At 46.3% G+C, this 21,667-nt stretch overlaps 1 protein-coding gene across 2 annotated transcripts in view; it reads right to left on the bottom strand.

The window, feature by feature from the left end:
- Window positions 1–21,667, bottom strand: part of SMARCAD1 (SNF2 related chromatin remodeling ATPase with DExD box 1) — an 809,617-nt gene that overhangs the window by 200,517 nt on the left and 587,433 nt on the right. For both annotated transcript variants that reach the window (XM_078676227.1, XM_078676228.1), the window contains exon 16: window positions 19,086–19,223. In XM_078676227.1, the coding sequence (XP_078532353.1) occupies window positions 19,086–19,223 (138 nt within the window). The remainder of the gene's footprint in view (window positions 1–19,085; window positions 19,224–21,667) is intronic.

The raw sequence follows: 21,667 nt of genomic DNA on the forward strand, positions 1-21,667 counted from the left end.
TGGAACTGAAATGTGCGCTCTCCTTCTACCTGAGTCGTACACAGCAGTTCCGGGTGGATGACCAGCTCTTTGTTGGCTACGTGGGCGCCAAAAAAGGTTGAACCGTGCACAAACGGACCATCTCTCGGTGGGTCGTTCTCTGCATCAAGGCCTATTACTCGTTGGCTAAGAAGGAGCTTCCTGTGGGGATGCGTGCCATTCCACCAGGGCAACAGCAGCCACTACTGCCTTGGGGCGCGGCGTTCCCTTGCAGGACATTTGTCAGGCAGCTACGTGGGCCTCGCTGCACGTTTACCAATCATTACTGCCTTGACAGTCCAGTCCGGACAGAAGGCTTCTTTGGCCGTTCTGTTCTCCTTGGCTTTCTGGTGCAATCTTATTCGCAGACCCACCACTGGGGTTGGTATTGCTGGAGTATCTAGTCTAAGGTAAGGAATCTTTCACTAACGTGTCTCTTTCAGATGCACAAGTTACTACTTGGTAACGATATAACAGTAAGAGACATTAGTTCGTGATAGATTCCTTACCGCCCCACCCATCCTCCCCATTCTGCGAACTGATTACTTAAGGACATGCCTTTCAGGGCCCTAGTTTTATGCATTATTGGTCAGTATCTTGCATGGCTCTGCTTTCCTGGCACGGAAACCCGTGTACAGAACTGCTGTCAGCGCGCATGGGTGGCGCCTAAGTAGTCTCCATGACGTCATCTTGGCACTTACGACGCCAATGACTGATGCAGAGCCGCAGGACGCCACCCGCTGACGGACAGGGGTACTGCTAAGCAAAAACTTTCCGGATCCAGTCTGACGCCTGGGAATATTCTAAGGTAAGGAATCAATCACTAACGTGTCTCTGTCAGATATCGCAAGTTATTTTGATGACAAGATAGAGGTCATTTAAAAGTATTTTGGAACAGTTATGATACCAGAATCCAACATAGATCAGGAACTGGACCCTGCGGATAGTAGGCCTAACATGCAAGATTTCCAACCACTATCATTGGAGGACAGATGGTCCGCAATCGCAGCCTGTAAATTAGGATCATTGGACGTCTGTACCCCAAGGATTTTACATCAAATGTTACACATCGTCAACCCAGTGATTACCCACATCGTAAATTCATCACTACTCACTGGTACAGTCCCTGACGAATGGAAATATGGTACAGTTAAACCCTTAAAGAAAAAGCAGAATGTAGATATCTGTAACCTATCGAATCTCCGTCCTCTATCCTGGTTACCAATTCTGGGGAAGATTTCGGAAAGATTTGTCAATAAAGAGCTTTCGAAATTCTTCGAAACCTCTATGTTATTCCATCCACGGCAATCAGGATTTCGCCTATACCATTCCACAGAGTCCGCCCTATTAGAAATATTCGAGACACAGAAATTAATTGCAGACAAAGGCAGGAAAGCAGTACTGATCCTGTTTGATTTGTCTGCGCCATTTGACACCATTTCCCATGAGATACTTCTGGCCTGAGTAAAATCCAGCTGCATTTCAAATACTGTCCTGACTAGAATCAAGTCATTCCTGACCAACCGCATGCAAGCAGTCTCATTGGGCACCTTCTTATCTCCTGAACGGTCCGCTCCTATTCAATATATATACATGTCCCCCCTTATCTCTCTCATCTCGTCCTTTGGATTGAAGTCACATCTTATGCCGTCGATACCCAGTTGATTTTATCTCTGGACAAAGATTCTACGCCGGAAAAAGCTACTTTTAAGCTCTACTTCTCAGTAGTCATCCAGTGGATGAAAGATAATCATCTTCGGTGCAAAACGGACAAGACAGAGATTCTTCTGAAGGGGAAAGATAACCCTTTTCAACCCAGGGGCTGGTGGCCGGATGATGTCATAGCTCCCAGGGTTGATGTCGCAAAAAATCTGGGAGTACTATTTGATGCTCCCCTTTCTTTTAAACCTCTTGTACTAAAAGTGGCAGGAACCTGTTTTGGTCTAATCAAAATGCTATAAAAAAAAATTTGATTTGATCCCCCTAACAGCTAGGAAAACAGTGGCGTTGATTCTTTCACACTTGAACTAACAGCCTTCTGGCAGGGATCAATAAATCTACACTGAAGAGATTACAAGTGGTCCAATACGCGACAGCTCGTCTGGTCCTGAAACCTCTGCGTAGGGCCTCCGAATTGGCTGCTCTAAAAGCTCTCCATTGGCTCCCTTTACATAAGAGAATTTTATATAAAATCATCATTACTTTCAGAGCAGCACAAAAACAGGTACCAACTTACCTGTCAGCAAGATTCATCCCTCATACCACAACCAGGACTCTCATATCTTCCTCAGTGCATCTTCTTAAAACCCCCAGTTACAGATACAAAACCAGGGGAGGAAAATCAGTTACGGTCTTAGGAACCAGAGCATGGAACAGTCTACCAGACAAACTGAGATGCCTCGAAACAGAAGTACGAGTTACTTACCTTCGGTAACGATGTATCTGGTAGAGACGATTCTAGCAGCAGATTCCTTAACGTAGAATTATCCCCAGGCGTGAGACTGGATCCGGAAAACTTTTCTGCCACAGCATAACTGCGCGCCGGGGAAACTGCACCACGTGACTCCGTCCTGACGTCGTCCGCGTTCGTGAAGTCAGCGAGGATACATAAGTCCCACCCCGGCGCGCCTACGTCAGTTTTCTTCGGAGAACTTTTCTGCACCACAACACAGAGCCATCACAAAAGAATCTGTGAGAATACTGAAACAGTGTGCGAAAACCTAACTATACAGAAGGGAAAGAAATGAAAGGTGAGGAATAGCACCATCCAGAATAGTGCCAGGCACTAAGGCACCAAGTCATGGAATGAAAGAAAAAAGCGCAGCTACTGCAAGCAAGCCTGCAACCAACATAACAGCCTCCCTGGAGGCAGAGAGCATGTGAAAAAGGGCACAGCAGATGAAGAAGTCTGCAATCACCGCCTGGAGCCAGGAAGGGGTCCAATGCCAGAATGGAAGAGCAATGACAAGTCATCCCCCAACAATACCAGCAGGGGGATCCCCTAAAAGAACCAAGGGTCGAGACCCAGCCAGGGAACCTCAACCCCAAGGACTGTACGAGTCAGAAGTGCAAGCAACACAAGGAAGCAGGGCACAAACGAACCCTACATTGGAGACCAAATGCATGGGCACCGAAGCACCCAAGCATGCGTCACCCAATCAACAGAGAAGGAATGGAGCAACAACAACTAGGTGAGCGTCCTCCTCGGGAGGGAGTAATAAGAGGGCACTCGCAAAGGCACACCGTCCTGAAGCAGACAAGTGCAGAAGACCGAGAAGGGTCCTCGCAGAAACGGGGAGGAAGGGCAGGTCGTGAAGGAATCTGCGGCTAGAATCGTCTCTACCAGATACATCGTTACCGAAGGTAAGTAACTCGTACATCTGATACAGACTACTAGCAGCAGATTACTTAACGTAGAATAGATACCCTAGCCATACCCAAAAGGGGGTGGAGGGGCTGCGAGAGAACCTCATAGCTTGGAAGAACACAGGGCCCAAATAGGGAATGTGTCATGGGTACAGGGAGGTAGGCCCCGTTCCTACCAAGCAGAAGCAAGGAGAAGGGAAGGCCAGGATACCACAAGCCTACCCAAGGGCAAGGGCACCTTCCAGAAACCCCGGAGGGACAAGCAGCACCAAGAGAGTACCAAGGGAAGAAAGAACCACCAGCAAAATCCAAGGAGCAGAGGTGGAAACGGAAGCAGAGCCCGCCGCAGGAGAACACACTCCAAGCGAAGGGGACAGCTGAGCTGGCATCAGCCCAGAGGCAGCAGACAAGGCAGGAACTGCCCCACAGCTGAGAAGCACAGACGTGAGAAGGAAGACACAGTCGTGCAAGCTCCAGCAGAGCAAAGGACAGCAGCACCCGGGTATACGCCGAGGTCCACGGAGGTGGACCACAATGACCAGGTGTGTGCAGCCGGTAGCTGGTAATACTATGAAGTAGTGTGCCCAGGGCAAGCCAGCGCAAGACGAAGGCAGAGTCAAGGGAACCCCAGAACAAGCCCCAGAGAAGGGCCGTTCTAGAGGCACAGCCCGGCCCACGAAGAAATATGCAGTGCAGACCTAAAGCCATCAACCAGAGCACAGGAGAACACCAGGAGTATCCTAGCCCCCCTAGAACACAAGGCAGAGGACCAGGCCGAAACGTCGGAGAACAATGTCGAAACACCACGACCCGATGCCGTAAACGGCATGACAACAGTCGGTCTGGGGATCCAGAGGCTGAAGAGGGAAGGCAAAACGTACAGAAGCAGATATCCCGCAGGAACAAGGGACAAAACGCACGACAGGCGAGCCCCGTAGACGAAGGATAGAATCACCCTCGGATACTGAGCAGGACAGAACCTGGAGCAGCGCAAGCCGCGCTAAGACAAAGAAAAAGAAAGAAAGTCTGCACCAAGCGGTATACGGCGACGCCAGGAAAGGCAAGGAACCCAAGAGGGTAACTACACCCACCCAGCTTAGGACATAGCTATACAATAGCTACAAGTACCCCACATAGGGTATGACACGTCCCAAAACATGGGACCATCTCTTAGGGAAAAACCCAGAGCAGAGGTCAAGAACATAAAGGACCTGTGGGAAGCACTACAGGCGGCTTACCAAGCAGCCCAAAAATACACAGATGGTCCAATCCTTAGGACCTATACGATTCCACCAACAGCTAGAAAAAACAGCAAAGCTAAACGGGAAGGAGCCGTTGAATGACGGAGTCCGCGTGGGTGTCGAATAAAAGAATCCCATCAAAAGACAGGTCAACAAGACGCTCCCTAATGTTCTCCGGAAAGATGCCATCCCGCAACCAAGCCTGGTGGCGGAGAGCCACAGAACTCGCCATAATACGTCTCAGAGAATCAGAAACATCCAAGGCTGAACGGAGAATAAAGGCAGCCAACTCCCGTCCATTCAGCACATGGTGCCGTGGATCAGCGCGCAGACACCTTCATGGGAGGAGCGAGACAGAAGTGACTCAGCAGAATCCCATAGGCCGGAGGTGGCCCTGGCCAACACACAAAGGGTGTTGACCGCTCGCAAAGCAGCACTAGTGGAAGCAAAGATATTACGCCCCCAGGAGTCCAACAACCAGCCCTCCCGTGACATAGGGAGCAACACTGAAGGTAAGGCAGGAAAAGCAGACTGCAGGACTGGGCCCCGAGTCAAAGGGTGGGGAAAAAAGGCAGACTGGATCGTGCGGGGTCAGGATGGTGGCAGTGGAGGAGAGGCTGAGGCACTGGATCTCCCGTAGCAGGACACCCACAGGCCCCCAGAAGAGAGTTATGGAGCGAAGCTTCAAAAGGAAGAAGCAGAGCCCTGGTGGAGAACCTCCAACAAATGGTGTGGAGGGAGTTGATTGACCGGGGTGCCCATTTGCAAAATGCCAGTGGCTGTGGAAATGGCCCGGGCAAAGGCTACACTCGCCTTCATAGGGCGTCGCGGGAGAGAGAGCAACTCTTCCGTGGGCGAAGGAGGAAACTGCCAGCCCCTGAAGGATGGAGGACCCATGGACGAGTGAGGGGCTTGAGGGGTCTCCGGAGAAGGATGAAAAACCTGCAGGACAACCAACCGCGAGGTGTGGAAGAGAGGGTCTGGGGGCTGTGGCCGCGGAGACGGCGTGGAGCCCTCCCTGGAAGACGTCGGGGAGATGGCAACAACGAAGCGCCAGTCTCCGGTGAGGAAGAGACAAGGAGGTGACAAACCTCCGGAGAGGAAGGGACATCTGGAGAAGAGTAGAGGTTCCGACGCAGGGACGACGCTGTAGAGTCCTCGATGGGCACCGGTGTGACCTCGATCGGCGCCGAAGTGGCCCCCAGGGGTGCAGAGTCGACCTCCACCACCACTTGCTTAACAGGAGAAAGGGGCGGGGTCGGAGTCGGACCAGGCAATGAACGGCACCGGAAAGGCGCCAGCTCAACCTCCGACGAGGCAGCTGCCTGCGCCGAGGACCGAAAGAGACTCGGGGAGGCGCCCCGGGTCCCAGCCTCCACCCGCGAAGCCGCAAGGGCTGGGCGAGGAAAGCAGTTGGCGCTGGAAAGGTACCAGCTCGGCCTCCGGTAAGACAGCCGCCTGCCCAGAGGACTAAGTGGGACTCAGGGACAAGGCACGAGTCCCGGCGACCTCCTGCGACATCACAGGGAACCCCACGGGGTTTTGTGGCGAGGCAGGGACGCCGTGGGTCGAAGAGGGGAACCCCGGAGGGCCGCACCTCGACAACACCACACCTCCAGAACCTGAAGCCAAACTTGTCTGCGCCGGGGTCGGAGCCACCGGCGAGTCCGCGGAAAACGCGCGCCTGGCGAGGGATCCGGACGTGCTAGGAAGAGGAGGGGGGCCCAAAGAAGCCTGCAGAGCCGTAGCGTAGGCTTTTATTTAGGCCCTAGTCGCCCCAACACCAGGAAACGGCAGATAGGGTGGCGACGGCCGAGGGCGTAAGTCCTGAGAGGAACCAGCGCCCTCTGCAGAACGAATAAAAGGCCCCGGTGACTAACTGTAGGATTTACCGGTGGGCGAGCGACGCCCCTGGGGCCTCAGAGAAGGACAATGCCGCAGTCGGAATCAGCGGTTTCCGGACCCTTCCACGGTAGGGTACGGACACGGTGACGAGACCGATCTGGACAAGCGGGCCGAAAGCAATTTCATCCAGCGCTCCCGCCGGAACTTCGGCTTGAGATGCTGACAAGCGTCGCAGTCCGTCGAATCATGGTGCTCGCCCAAACACCACACACAAATAGGGTGAGCGTCCGTCGCCGACATCTGACGTGCACAAGAAGTACACGTCTTGAAACCCGAAGGCATTTGCAAACTGTTCCCAGCGCAAAGGCGCTAAAAGAAGGCCTGAAAGCAGGTCAAGGGAACACAATCCGGATCCGTGTTGCACGCAGAAAAGAAGGAAACTGATGTCAGCACGCTGGGGTGGGACTTATGTGACCTCGCTGACATCACGTACGCGGAGTCACGTGGTGCCGTACCCCGACGCGCAGAGATGCTGTGGCATAAGATTTTTCAGATCCAGTCTCACGCCTGGGGATAATTCCACGTTAAGGAATCTGCGGCTAGTAGGCTCTATCAGTGATATATATATATATATATATATATATATATATATGTGTGTGTGTGTGTGTGTTTCGGAAGTGTTATACACTTGTGGGCCAGAGCATACACATGTATATATTACCTACTGGCCTACGCCAGTAGGTAGTTATAGTAAGGACCTATTATCCATAGAAACATCTTAACATTCTTTTCCCAATAACTTTGGCGCCGGTTGACGAATCTTGGCAAAATTTTCAAAACTCGTGGGGCTCTCCGGTCAACTCCTAACATAAAAGTTTCGGGGTGATTCGGCAAGTGGGGGTTGAGAAAAAAGGGGAGTCCCAAAACGTGTTTTCTCCATGTTAATTCCCATAGGAAACTTTAGACCCGGCTACAGCCCGAACTGCTGAACGGAATTAAACCAAATTTGGCAAAAAAGGTAGCCCTTGGTTCAGAAATAACTCTTTTTGTTAAATGGTGTAAATCAGTTCAGTAGTTCCTGAGAAATTTGAAAAAGAACAAATTTCGATATCTGGGTGGAGCCTAACCACACATGTCATCGTGAGATCTGATCGGCTGTCAGCACTTTATCCTGGAATTGCTGGCAGCCTTCTTGGGACCAATGTACATGATAGTACCCCATTGAAATGCATTGTACTGAATCGAAGCTTTTGAGGGTTACCAAAAGGAGAACTATAAAGGGTGATAACAGACTTTAGTTACATTAGAATTAATTTGTTGATGGTACCATGCTAATTTCAGGAATTCTGGTGTGTTCTAAGGTGATTTTACCCTGTGAAAAACCTTCTGATGGGATATTATGAATCGTGTTTGAGAGAAAACTATGTTCACATGCTTGTCCCATGGAGTTTTGGAAGGTGCTCCAGAAGCTAAAACGAGAGCATATTTTCTGTAAATTCACATTATCTTTCGCAGTCATGTGAGAATGAAGTCTGACATTCTCAGTAAAACGTACATCCAACAAGGGCAGAGACTGTCAGTTGATTTCTTTGCAGCTTCCCAGAGTGTTCTACAGACCAACTAGAGCGCTAACAGTCTTACTTATGACAAAAGCATGGCACACCTGAAGCCATCTTGATTGGAATACACTGGTAACACTTAAAACATTTAATTTAAAAAGGAACAAAATGATGGGGTTAATTTTGTCATAGAAATTATGGTTAGTGCTGCACGCCTTTGGTTTATGATTTTACAAACTTGGTTTTCTCATTTTTAAGTTTTATACATAGACTTTATATAGTGTATTAACGATCACTGGTGATTACGGTCACACTACTGTTGTTTAGGATGTGGAGAGACACTCCCCTTAATCAGCCCGATTATTTCCTTTGTTCAAAGAAACTTCCCCTGACGAAGGGCTAATGGAAGGCCCGAAATGCATAGGGATGTTTAACCCCTTCCATGCGTCGGACGGCCGGCCGACGTCACGGTGGGCGTGTGCGGAGGACGTCCGGGGGCCGTCCGAACCACGCCCACATCGTAAATCACCCGCACCGTGGCGGAATTTTCGCCACGGTCAAGGGGTTAATGAAGCATTTTTGGATGCATCTATGAATTGAATTTTGGAAATCCACTTCTTTGTACAAATGAAAATTACAATTTGAAAATGAAAAGTTATGCTTGAAGTAAAAGCTTATGATGGATTCAACCTTTAGTTTGGATTAACTTTATTATACCCCTTCCCGGGTATTATCCACGCGGTGCGCAAGGGGACAACTCCTATCAGGTTTTTCAACACAGAAAGAAAAATTAGGACATGTTTCAAGTGTTATCTCAAATATCTTCCTGTTATATTTAAACAGGAGCAGCCTGTCAGTTGAAGCCTTTGTGTTCTACTGCAGCTTCCCAGAGTGTTCTAAAGAACAACTAGAGCGCTAACAGTCATACTTTGACAAAATGATGGCACACCCGAAGCCATCTTGATTGGAATAAACTGGTAACACTAAAAACATTTAGTTTAAAGAGGAACAAAACGAGGGGGTTAATTTTGCCATAGAAATGATGTTTAGTGCTGCAGAAAGAAAATGTAGGCATGATTTAAGTGAAATCTCAAATCCTCTTATATTTCATTAGAAGATTCTGACATGCAGACTGAAACAATCACTTTCAATACCAGCAGTAGACTTCCAGTTAACTCCCTGGTGAGCAGTAGCTTTACTACAGAGATCTAATGAACAATTAGAGTGCTAACATTCTGGATTTATGGCAAATGTGTGACACATAGGAATGCCTTCTTGATGGAATCAAAGTAAAAAAGAAAGCATTTCCTACTGAGGAGACTGCAGTAAATGAGGAAATTAGGAAACTTCATAACAAATAAGTCTCCCAAGATGGCCACGAGAGGAAAAAGAGCCCAAATGTAGCACAAATATCACCCAGATGTAGCCCACATATAGCCCAATGCCAGAAGTGTGCAAAACACTTTTTATTTTGAGTTTTTCTGCATTTTTATATAGTGCACACTGGTCAGGTATTGGAGAGTTACATCTTACTTGGACCTTTTATTGCGTATTTTGCACGAAGTACATGAGATTGATCTTTCGAAACATTGAACTTTACGATTCTGTTAACCTGAAGTTGCTATGAACCGGGCTTTGTAACACCCGTTTTTACCTCCTGGTTTTAATCAATTCTCACTGTATTGTATTAGGAAAGAGGATTTAAAGTTTTTATGTGCATCTTTATGATCTACGTTTCTAAATCAGATCAAATAAAGTTTAATGAATTCTATGGCAGGACGGAGGCGAGGATTATGCATATCTTTCCTCACTTTATTTGCATAGCAGTTCAAAGAAAACGCAACACAACAATCATTAAACAAAAGACTACCCAACCCATGAACCATTAGGTGGGGGGGGGGGGGAATGAAGTCTCCAAGGCAACTATAGTTCAATCATATCACAGCCCATCGTATATAATATCAGGACGTTCCTTCCGCTTCCTATTTCTTCACTGCTCGACAGTTAAGTGGATTCCTTACATTCTTGGCTTAATCTCACATTGATGCTGTTTGTATAGTGGTTTCATGTTATTGGCATTATTGCCTTGGTATTGTTTCATATTCCCTGCGCAGCAGGCTCTTGCCCGAGCACGTTCTCCCCCTCGCAGTTTCTCCCGCTGTGCGCTCTGCGCGCAGTGAGATCCTGTCAGGCGCGTTTGAATTGAATTTGAATTTAAAAAGCTTGTATAGCGCATCATACACCATGACGGTTTCTTGGCGCTTTTAGCGGCTAGCAGAACAGAAAATGAAGGGAATCATTAGTTTGGGAAGGCCTGAACAAACAAGAAAGTTTTCAGGCCCTTGCGAAAAAGAGAATATTGTTTTGTCGCTCGTAAATGGTCAGGCAGGGAGTTCCAGAATGCGGGGGCCAGAACTGAGAAATTGGAACCTCCCCATTTTTTCCTGGTGAAGCGAGGAACCTGCAGAAGGGACTGAGAAGAAGATCGGAGGTGTCTAACAGGGACATACTCTGTTAAGAGGGAAGAAATAAAGGCAGGGGCCGATCCCTGTCGCGCCTGATAAGCCATGCACCCAATCTTGAAGAGAGATCGTTGCAGAACAGGCAACCAGTGCAGCGCCTTCAACAATGGTGTAGAGTGGTGGAAACGGGGAAGGCCATACACTAGTCTGGCTGCTTGGTTCTGCACAAGCTGGAGTTTGCGTAGACTATATGCCGGAATGCCGTTGTAGAGGGCGTTGGCATAGTCTAGCCGGGAGATCACCAAGGCAGACATGATAAGTTTAAGTGCCAGAGGGGAAAAAAACGGGAAACAGTGCGGATAGTACGGAGCATCAGAAAACAAGAAGAAACAACAGAACTAATTTGTGAGTGAAGGGTGAGTTGGTTGTTAATTTTTATGCCAAGGGTCTTGACCGTAGAAGAGGGAACAGGAGAAGAACCGAGGGTGGAGGGCCAAAAGGAAGAGTTCCGGGGAGTGGACGAGCCACCCGTAAGCACCAATTCGGTTTTATCTGGGTTCAGCTTCAGATGGTTGTGGTTCATCCAATCCCTGATAAAAATCATAATAGATTGAAAATTAGAGATAGCGTGAGGGGAAGAAGAAAGATTGAAAATCAGCTGGAGGTCATCCGCGTAGTTGTAAACCGTGACCTCCAGCTGCTGAAGTGCAGAGATATGAGGATAGATATAAAGGTTAAATAATAAGGGAGACAGGGAGGAACCTTGGGGCAGGGAGGAACCTTGGGGCACACCACAAGTGACCTTCCGAGGGGCTGCCATAAACTCTCCCAGCCTGTGTGCGATCCCGAAGGAAGGACGAGAGCCAAACTAGTGCTGATCCCCCGATTCCCGCCGCTCTGATACGTGAAAGTAAGATGGAATGATCCACCGTATCAAAAGCGGCGGAAAGATCGAGGAGCACCAGGGCTTGATGTTTATTTTGGTCCAGGCCCTCCCTAAGGGTGTTCAGGACCGACACCACAACGGCCTCTGTGGAGTGCCTGGGGCGGAAACCAGCTTGGCAGGATGCCAAGGCGCCTGTAGCCTCTACGTGGGCACTGAGCACCGCGGCAACATGGCGCTCGAGCACCTTGCCCAGGTATGGCAACAGAGAAATTGGCCGATAGTTGGTTAAGATAGCTGGGTCGGCGCCTGGTTTCTTCAGTATGGGCACAATGGTGGCCATTTTTAGGGCCGGGGTCACAATCCCTTGTGAGAGGGAAATGTTGAGAAAAATAATCGGAGGCTGTGTACAGACTGAGTAAATTTGTTGTAGTATACGTGCTGGACAGGTGTCAGCAGGGGACCCTGACTTGACTTTAGGTAGAATTTCCCGAAACCCTGCTTCCGTAATAAGGGGAATTGAAGTCAAACTACACGGTAGGGTTGGCAGGCAGGGATCAACATATAAGGCAGAGGGAGGGGGAATGTTATTTTTGATATTGATGATTTTGTCAGGAAAGTAAGAGTTCAGAGAATCACAGAAGGTTTGAGTGGGAAGGATTTTAGATGTGCTTCTGTCTGAAAAAGCTAACTCGTTAACGATAGAGAAAATTTCTCTCTCTTTGGTCCGAGCGAGGCAGCTCCGTCGAGCGCTCCTGTTGGTCTTTATGCGCGTTTGGGAATCCGGTCACTCCTTTAGTGTCCGCTTGATTCCCGACCAACTCTCGCCTAATTTTGACACTGCTACGCGGTGATTTCCCCACACGGCCACGTTAGTGACCCGGCCACCTGGTGGTGGTAATTGGTATTGCACCTCTGTCTATTCTTAGAACAGCTTCTGGGAAAGCCCAGCTGTTGGAGCACCAGCGAGGGGGCTGCCTTAAGGATTTTAAGGGCATTTGTTCTGTGCTCACACTCTCTGCTACCACGTCTTCTCCAGAAGACCATTTTTACTCCTCCTACCAGGAAGCGGAGGAGGAATGGCCCCCCAACTTCTCCCTACAGCAGTGGACCAAGCCCTCTCTCTGGCTATTTCTAGGGCGCTGGCTCCTCTTAGGGATCAGGTTCATAAGCTGGCGAAAAGCATCCCTGGGGTGTTAAGTGACCCAGATCTGGTAGTGGCGGGTCCCAGTAGCTCCCAGATGGGGAATAAAAGGGCTGTTAAGCATAGCGCGGGGCACTTGGAAGGATTTGATAAACTTACGGAGACCTTCCTCAAGAGTGCGCGAACGCTAAAACATACACCCTGCCGGGAGGAGGAGAAACCCGGAGAAAGTTGCGACGCCGTCACCACTATTGTAGACCCCGACAGCAGATTTCACTTAGAGGGAGAGGGTGTATCTGAGGAGGATTTCTCCTCCGTTGAGGATAAAGGGGGGGGGGGGGGGGAGGTTCCAGCGCATACAGAATGCATCGGCAAGACTCATCCTTGACATCCCTCGCCATAGACACATATCTGCCCACCTGAGAGACATGCATTGGCTTACCGTCAGCAAAAGAATCACCTTCAGGCTCCTCACCCACGCACACAAAGCGCTCCAAAACACGGGCCCCGAATACCTCAACAGCCGCCTCACGTTCCACATTCCAACCAGCCAGCTCCGCTCCGCCAGCCTCGCCAGCGTACCACGGATACGCAGAACCACCGCCGGAGGAAGATCATTCTTCTACCTGGCTGCCAAGACGTGGAACATCCTACCCACCCACGACTGACCCAGGACCATCTCACCTTCAGGAAACAGCTCAAGACATGGCTCTTTGAGCAGTAGCAGCACCTTCTCCCCCCCCCCCCCTTTTCAGCGCCTTGAGACCCTCACGGGTGAGTAATGCGCTTTATAAATGTATTGATTCATTGATTGATTGATTGGGTGTCCCTGGCGTCCAGAGTCCGACTCCTATCAGTCCCCGGTTGGGTACAGGGTCCACTCGGACATGCTAGAGCCTACCCAAATTTACCATCCTAGTTCGGCGGAGTGGACCCCTGACGCCAATGTGGCAGAGTATGTGGTGGGGAAAATCCATCAACCCCTTGAAAGGGAGGTCAGGAATAGGATGATGGGAGAATGCCCCAGGCCCTCATGAAGGGGAAGGTGGAACACACGCCTGAAATTGATGAGAAACTATGTACCTTTTTCTCCAAGTCTATGAGGGATCGCCAGAAAGGAATTGATAGGTCTTGGACGTGGTAGGGCCCTTGACCCAAATTATTTAATTGGCGGACCGTTCAAAAGAGTCAGGATCCCCTTTGTCCACGGATATTGTGGCTGGTTGGGCGCACTACCCCAAAACACTACCCCGAGCACGACACCCTACACTACCCAAACATAACTGCACAACCCTAAACCACGACCCCCTACAGTACAAAACACCACTGCACAACCCTAAACCCTAAAACACGACCCCCTACACTACACACACACACCACTGCACTACCCTAAACCCTAAAACACTAGAACCCAGCACAACCCCCTACAGTTCACAAACCCCACTGCACTACCCTAAAACACTACCCCCTACACTACCCAAACACCACTGCACTAGCGTAAACCCGAAACACTACCCCAGCACTTCCCAAACACCACTGCACTAGCCTAAGCCCTAAAACACTACCCCCAGCATGACCTCCCTCACTACACAAACACCACTGCACTACCCTAAACCCTAAAACACTACCCCCAGCACGACCCCCTACACTACCCAAACACCACTGCACTACCCTAAAACACTAACACCAGCATGACCCCCTACACTACCCAAATACCACTGCACTATCCTATACCCTATAACACGACCCCCTACACTACACAAACACAACTGCACTACCCTAAACCCTAAAACACTACTCACAGCATGACCCCCTAAACTACACAAACACCACTGCACTACTCTAAACCCCCTACACTATACAAACACCACTGCACTACTATAAACCCTAAAACACTACCCCCTACAATACACAAACACCTCTGCACTACTCTAAACCCCCTACACTATACAAACACCACTGCACTACCCTAAACCTACCCCAACACGACCCCCTACACTACCCAAACACCAGTGCCATACCCTAAACCCTAAAACACTACCCCCAGAAAGAACCCCTACATGAACCCCTACACTACCCAAACACCACTGCACTACCCTAAACCCTAAAACACTACCCCCGTACTAGCCCTACACAAACACCACTGCACTACCCTAAACCCTAACACTACCCCAGCACTACCCCTACACTACCCAAACACCACTACACTACCATAAACCCTAAAACACTACCCCCAGCACAACCCACTACACAAACACCACTGCACTACCCTAAACCCTAAAACACTACCCCCAGCACGACTCCCTACACTACCCAAACACCACTGCACTACCCTAAACTCTAAATCTACCGCCAGCACGAAAGCCTACACTACCCAAACACCACTGCACTACCCTAAACCACAAAACACTACCCCCAGCACGACCCCCTACACTAAAAACACCACTGCACTACCCTAACCCTAAACACTACCACCATCATGACCCCCTACACTACCCAAACGCCACTGCACTACCCTAAACCCTAGAAAAGAAACCCCCACACCATGCCCAAACCCCCTTACCTCTCACTCCTCGTGGTTCCTCTCTCCTTGTGGTTCCTGCTTTACATCATCTCTGAGGGGCGGTGCATGTCATTATGAGGAAACGGAACAGCCTCTGTTTCCTTACAACGACGTGGATCGTGTACATGTTTTGTAGAACGCATGGTCATTTACCATACTCACCATTACAACAAAATTTGTTGTAAAGGCATGGGTGGTAAATGACCAGGCGTTCTAAAAAAAATGCGTAGTAATGACTTCGCGATGTACAACCAATGCGTGGTAATGCATGCGTTGTAATGGTATCGCGGAGTAAAAAAGTCGTTGTAACGGCTGTTTACCGATCGAAGCTGACCTCTGTTCTTCAGTGAGACGTTTACTTGATTAATTAGGAGGAAGGAATGTGTTTTTTTACCGAAAAGTGCATTCCATGCTCTTATATTGTGAAAGTGTCCGCGTGGGCTGGTTTCACTTCCAGTGAGAGAGTGGAAGAGTCTGTTTGAATCTAAAGGAGGTCTGTAAATGGACGGGGCCGGCGTGACACGTCATCAGAAAACATAGCTAATGGAAAGCGTCTTCCCTGAAGTGTGGAGCAGTGCCATGAGAGGCCAAAGAGAGTGTGTCCCACCACAGTATGACTGTACCGCGTGACCCATGTGCTGCCTCCAGGGTATGGGAGGCAGAAGCGGCATCGCAGGTCCTCTTGAAGACCGGCGTAGCACTAATTCTACATTTTGGTACTAGGGCTTTTTAACGTCGTCGTTCCAGCAAGATACAAAGAGAAGATCCTGTGTTATTCAGTGCCCTTGTTACCTTTTTTGTGGGTTGTGGTGCTTGTCACTTCGCTGTCCTGCCGGTGCACACGACTGGGCACCCCACCTCGTGTGCCATCTGCAGGGCCTCTGCCCTCGGATCACTGGTTTCGGTTTCTGGAGTGGCAACATAAACAGTTGCTCCCAAAGGACTAGCCAGAACACTTAGGTGAATATCCCCTGCACCAGCATTCCACGAAAATTCTTTCCTAGCTCTCAGACGTCGACGAGGACGTCATAATAGCACGGCTCAACTCGCAACACCGTATGACGTCATCGGAGCCATAAGAGGACCTCATCGGCGTGCTGACGTCAGTTCCACCCATTTTTTCCGTGCCACCGAGGCAAACAGGCAGACCGAGACATTTTCACATGTATACATAGTATAATAAATCTATATATATATATTCACTGAAAAAAACATAGGTTTCAGGCATGTTATAGTTTGAAATTAGCATTTAAAAAACCTTAGAAATTCACTGAAACAACCATAGGTTTCAGGCATGGTATGGTTAGAAATTAGCTTTTAAAAAACCTTAGAAATTCACAGGAAAATAACATAGCTTTCAGGGGTGTTATAGTTTGTTGGACATTTCACTCTTACAAAACCATGGAAATTCCCCCGTTATAGTTAGTTCAGCTAGCTAAACTTGTGTGCCCGCAATGCACTGCTGATGACATCACATCACTCAGGACACGGTCAGTGACATCACTGATGACATCTCAAATGACATCACTGACGACATCATCCAGTGAATGTGTTTTTTTCTGAAAATGAAATGTTTTATATGTGTATATCTCAAGGTCGATTAAAGAATAAATGGGTATATAAGTGTCTAAATGGATGATTTTTTTTGTAAAATTGATTGTATAACTGACTGATTAAATGTATCTTAGTGAATACATGGGTAAGTGAGTAATGTTTAAATATGTAAATATCTGTATCAGTCTCTCACTTTGTGTATAAGTGGCTGCATGGTTCGGTGGGGGGTATTACTTAGTGCATAGATGCATGAATGAGTGACTCACTGTATGTGCTGAAGACAGCAAGTGTGCAAGACTGTATAGGTGGATGAGTGTGTGTGTATGGGTGTGTTAGTGAGGGAATGACTGTCTCAATAGTGTCTTTATGAGTAACTACATATGTTTTAAACTAGTATATGTGAGTATTGGTGTATATAAGTGAGTATATGTGAAAGTGAGAGATTGGAAAAGTTCCTGCACAAATAAATAGGTGTTTCTATAAGTGATTCTTTAAGAGAAATGGTATGTGTAAGCTTCTGTAGAAGTAAGTGTGGTAGTGTGTGTATAACTGTATATGCAAGTACATGGATATTTGATACTTTGTTTGCATGTGTGACTATGTGTGTGAGTAACTATGGATGAGTGGCGGTGTGCAACAGGATGTATAGGTGTACGACTACATATGATGAGTGAGTACATGTATGAGTGACTGTATAGGGACTGTTGGTGAATGAGTGGATGTGTGGGTAGATTTTGGAATTACTGAATAGGTGTTTTGTAAGTGGTATTGGTATGTCCATTGTTTTGAAAATGTTAGTTTGTATTTTTGAGTGTGTGTATCAAAGGTTATATTAGGTTGAGAGGAGGTCTGCCACTCTATCACAAGGATGATGTCATCAGTGATGTCATTTGAGATGCCAGTTATGTCATCAGTGATGTCATGAGTAATGCCACTGACCATGTCATGAGGGATGTAATGTGTGACGTCATCAGCAGTGCATTGCGGGCATATGGTTTTGTACGAGTGAAATGTCCAACTAACTATAACGCCCCTAAAACCTATGTTTTTTTCAGTGAATTTTAAAGGTTTTTTTAAATGCTAATTTCCAACTATAACGTGCTGAAACCTATGTTTTTTTCAGTGAATATATATGCAGGATCTGCGATGAGCAGAATATCTAACCAGAGTCAGTCAAGATGTCAGGAATTTTACTAGAGTGCTTAACAAAGTATTAATCAAGGCCACATTTAAAAAGGAAGAGTTACATTGTTTATCAGGTGAAGGAGAAACAATATCGTTGTGAAATTTTGCAAGCACTTGCTGATCATTCCTTATCGCAGTATTAAGGAAGTCACAATGGCTTGCAGAAAGGTTGAGCATCGGTTTGAAAAAAATCCTTTCCATACACACAAGATTTCTGACCTCCACATTTGAGAGGCGAAATAAGTCAATTTCTGCTGTGAATTACAGCATAAACCGCTAAGGACGTTTGGGTGTTTGGGCAGGGGGGGGCAGTTTGTGGGGGTGCAAATGGAGACAGAGACAATGAAGAATCATTTCATTAAACAAGGAACCCTAAAATGCACCCATGTTTAGGAGAAGCCGGGGAAAACAATCTATTTAAATCAGATGACTTAATAATGTGGGTCAAGACACAGTAATCTCAAAAACGGCCATACACTGGTTAGTAGACTGCAGCCTACAATATTCAGAAACCCAACACAAATTGCAGATCTTAAGACTGAGGTCTCACAAGATGTAGGATGCTTGCCAAGCAAAGGTGGATAGTGCATCTGAACAACATAATTATAGTGTTAAACTTCAATCATTAGCATGTTGAACATTTTTTTCTCATTTACGTTCAAATGATTCTCGTCATTTATCATTTGCATTCTAAATTAAATTAATCATTTTGTTTTGACTTTGATTTGAACTTTTACATTTTTGTACTTGAGTTCAACAATCTAATAGACTTAAACATCTCAGTAAATATTTACTTGCTTGCTTATCTATAGTATTGCTCTTTCTGAGGTGTGTTCAAAAGTCTTTATTTGAACTTTTCATTTCCTTGTTAAACTGGTATACTCTTAAGTATGTTGAAGTATATCTCTTCTATAACTTTCTTTTTTTCTTTATGTTCATTTTACTGTCTCCTTTAGAATTTAATTTTAATATAACAAAAAAAAATCCTCTTAACATAAAACTACTTTTAATGTAACTTGTTATTCTAGGCATGTTTCACTGTCATTAGTGTACTCAAACTGTCCTTAACTTGGCAGTGTGCTTACCTTTAAACATATTCTTGTTTTGTATATCATCTTTCTCCTTCTTAAATGTAATGTTCAGTGTCTCTTTTTTTTAATACAAAACTGAACTCAAGCAATGCAAAGTGAAAAGATCGCACTTAATATTTTCAAAACATACAATGAACAGTAGCTGATTTGGGCAGGATAAAGTCCATTACTTACAGCTTTTGTATTGAAAAGTCTCTTAAGTTCAGCTGTGCTACTGCTAAACATGTGTGGCATAACAAAATTTAGGAGGGACATCAGTTCCAATAGGTTGTTCTGTACAGGCGTCCCAGTGAGTAGCAAACGATTCCTTGCCTGCACACAGAATAAAAGGAAAATATACATTTTAAACACCATTTGGAATTTTAACACATATGCAATCTCGAGAAGCAAACTCTCCTTGAAGGACTCTCTACACTGCATGGCCATATTATTTTTGGTCATTACAAAATCATTACACATGTGCTACAACGAAAAAAAGTCTTGGAAAGCAGACCACACGCAGAAACTATTGCCATTCAGAAGCTTCATTTAACAGAGAATATCGAAAAGATCATGGCTGGCATAATAAATGGCAAACCTGATGGGGCAAAAAAAAAAAAGAAAACGTGCAGGAAGGTTAGGTAAGAAGGTGCACAGGTTGTGTACTGGAAGCCTGGCTTTCCCAATCTTTGCATGAGACAGCAAGGCTCGTAAGAAGCAAAACCTCCGCTTATGTAGGCTCTGCATTGGTAGTGGGCTAATATTTTGGGGCACTGGATGGGGCGGTGGAAACTGAACAAACTGAAGAAAGTTTGAATTGGTTCAATCTTAATGTGGACCTCAATTGTCCATGTATGTTTGTAATACAAATATTTGATTAAGATCGTGTTGGAACGTCAGCAGCTTAAAGAACCCTGCACCTGTTATTGTGTGGGAAGAATTTTACTATATCCACGGCATCTAACACAAATACTAAGGATCAAGCGGACATAACGGGTGGGGTGGTAATCAGTGATGGTTCAAGTTACCCGAGGCCTCCAGCAATAAATAAAAAGCAGCTGGGAGTGAATTGAAACATTATATACACCATAAATGTCCTGGCTAGGTTGGGTCAACTATTTCAAATCAGGATGATAAATAGTTTTAGGGACATATTCTGTAAGAGACTACCATTTGTCCTCCCCAAGGAATGCGTGGGGATAGCAACAGCACTGTAGATACAAGAAAGTATGAAATTAAGTTTTTATTGTTTCTAGTTATTTAAAACCGTAACAATGTGACAAGAAAATTTAAAACAGCTACAGAAAAAAAATAAAAAAAAGGAGATAAAATTACAACTGACCGGTTTAAAATGTACAATTGTCTATTCAAAGCGTCATGAAAGTGCACATTCATTACATCTTTTCCAATCTATAGTAAAATCACAATGTATAAAATAAGCTTTCAATAAAATAGAGCACTGTTCTACCAACGTAATCCCTTCATAATGCCCAGTCTGAAAGAATAAAGTGCACTATGATTTAAAATACCTGCAAAGTTTGTGGGAGTTGCAGCGTCAACAAACAAAAGGGGTTTGTCAAATGACATCATAAACCTGTTGGTACAATGATTTAGGCATAGCATTGAGAATCACCTTTAACAGAACCTCGGGAACTAAGAGCTTAAATTACTAAAGAACCAACCTTGAAATTATAATGGACTGTATGGTGAGTGGCATACACACAGTTTCGAGTCGAAGTCATAAAGTGCACTTTACAATGTCCCAGGGCTTACGAAACCTGACAGGCACTAGTCCGGACCAAGGTTGTGGGAGATGATGGTGTGTAACTTTAACTGCCAACATTGGACAGCAAGATTATAGACCAGTTAAGTGCACTGTGCAGTTTAGTTAAGCTTCAAAAACTAGGCGGGTTCCGATCAAATTCATAAAGTGCATTTTACAACGTCAGGAGGCCTACCAAACTAACATGCACTAGTCCTGATCAAAAGTTGTTGGGGGTAAAGTTGTGTAACTATCAGCAAGCATGACCCAGAAATATTGCAGACGAGGTAAGAAAGTGCATTGTGCAATTTTGTTGAGCAGCAAAAACCAGGCAGCAACTATTCTTGGGATCATCGTAAGTGGACAAGACACAGCCACTTTTAACCGACCCCAAACCCAAAAGTTGTGAAGCAGGAGAGTTCTATATTTATTATCCTCCAAAATAGCTCAGCAAATGTATCGACCCAATTATAAAGTGCACTGTGCAATTACATTCAGCAGCAGAGACCAGGCGGCAGCTGTTAAGCTAGAATTAAGTGAGCAAAACAGTCTGCAACTTTAACAGCCCTCAGAACTCATGTTTAATATCTTAAGAGCTTCTCTGAGAAATTTCGCAAACCTGGCTGAAAGCTGTGCATCTAATCAAACATTTCAGACTTTTGCAAAGTGAAAACGTGAACATAGCTAAACATCTCCATCGCCACCTGCAGCGGCTTTATGCTTGATTTTTCTATTTTAGCCTCGAGAAAATCATATGGGATTAAAAAGGAATTGGCAGCATTGGTTTAAAATTACTTGGATCGATATTATTGGTTCATTCTAATGAAAAAAGTATGTTCAGTCTAATTCAATGAAAAGCAACATTTCAAGTTTTATTTAAAAAAGGCGTAATTTGTTTTTCAAAACCAACTTTGCAGAGTCAACTGTTACATTTGGATATTTAGAAACTAGTTATAACAACTAGCACTGATTCACCTATCACACATATCTTGTATCCTTTATGGGGCGTACTCAA

The sequence above is a fragment of the Lissotriton helveticus genome, chromosome 2_1 (genome assembly GCF_964261635.1).
Source record: "Lissotriton helveticus chromosome 2_1, aLisHel1.1, whole genome shotgun sequence".
NCBI classification, from domain to species: domain Eukaryota; kingdom Metazoa; phylum Chordata; class Amphibia; order Caudata; family Salamandridae; genus Lissotriton; species Lissotriton helveticus.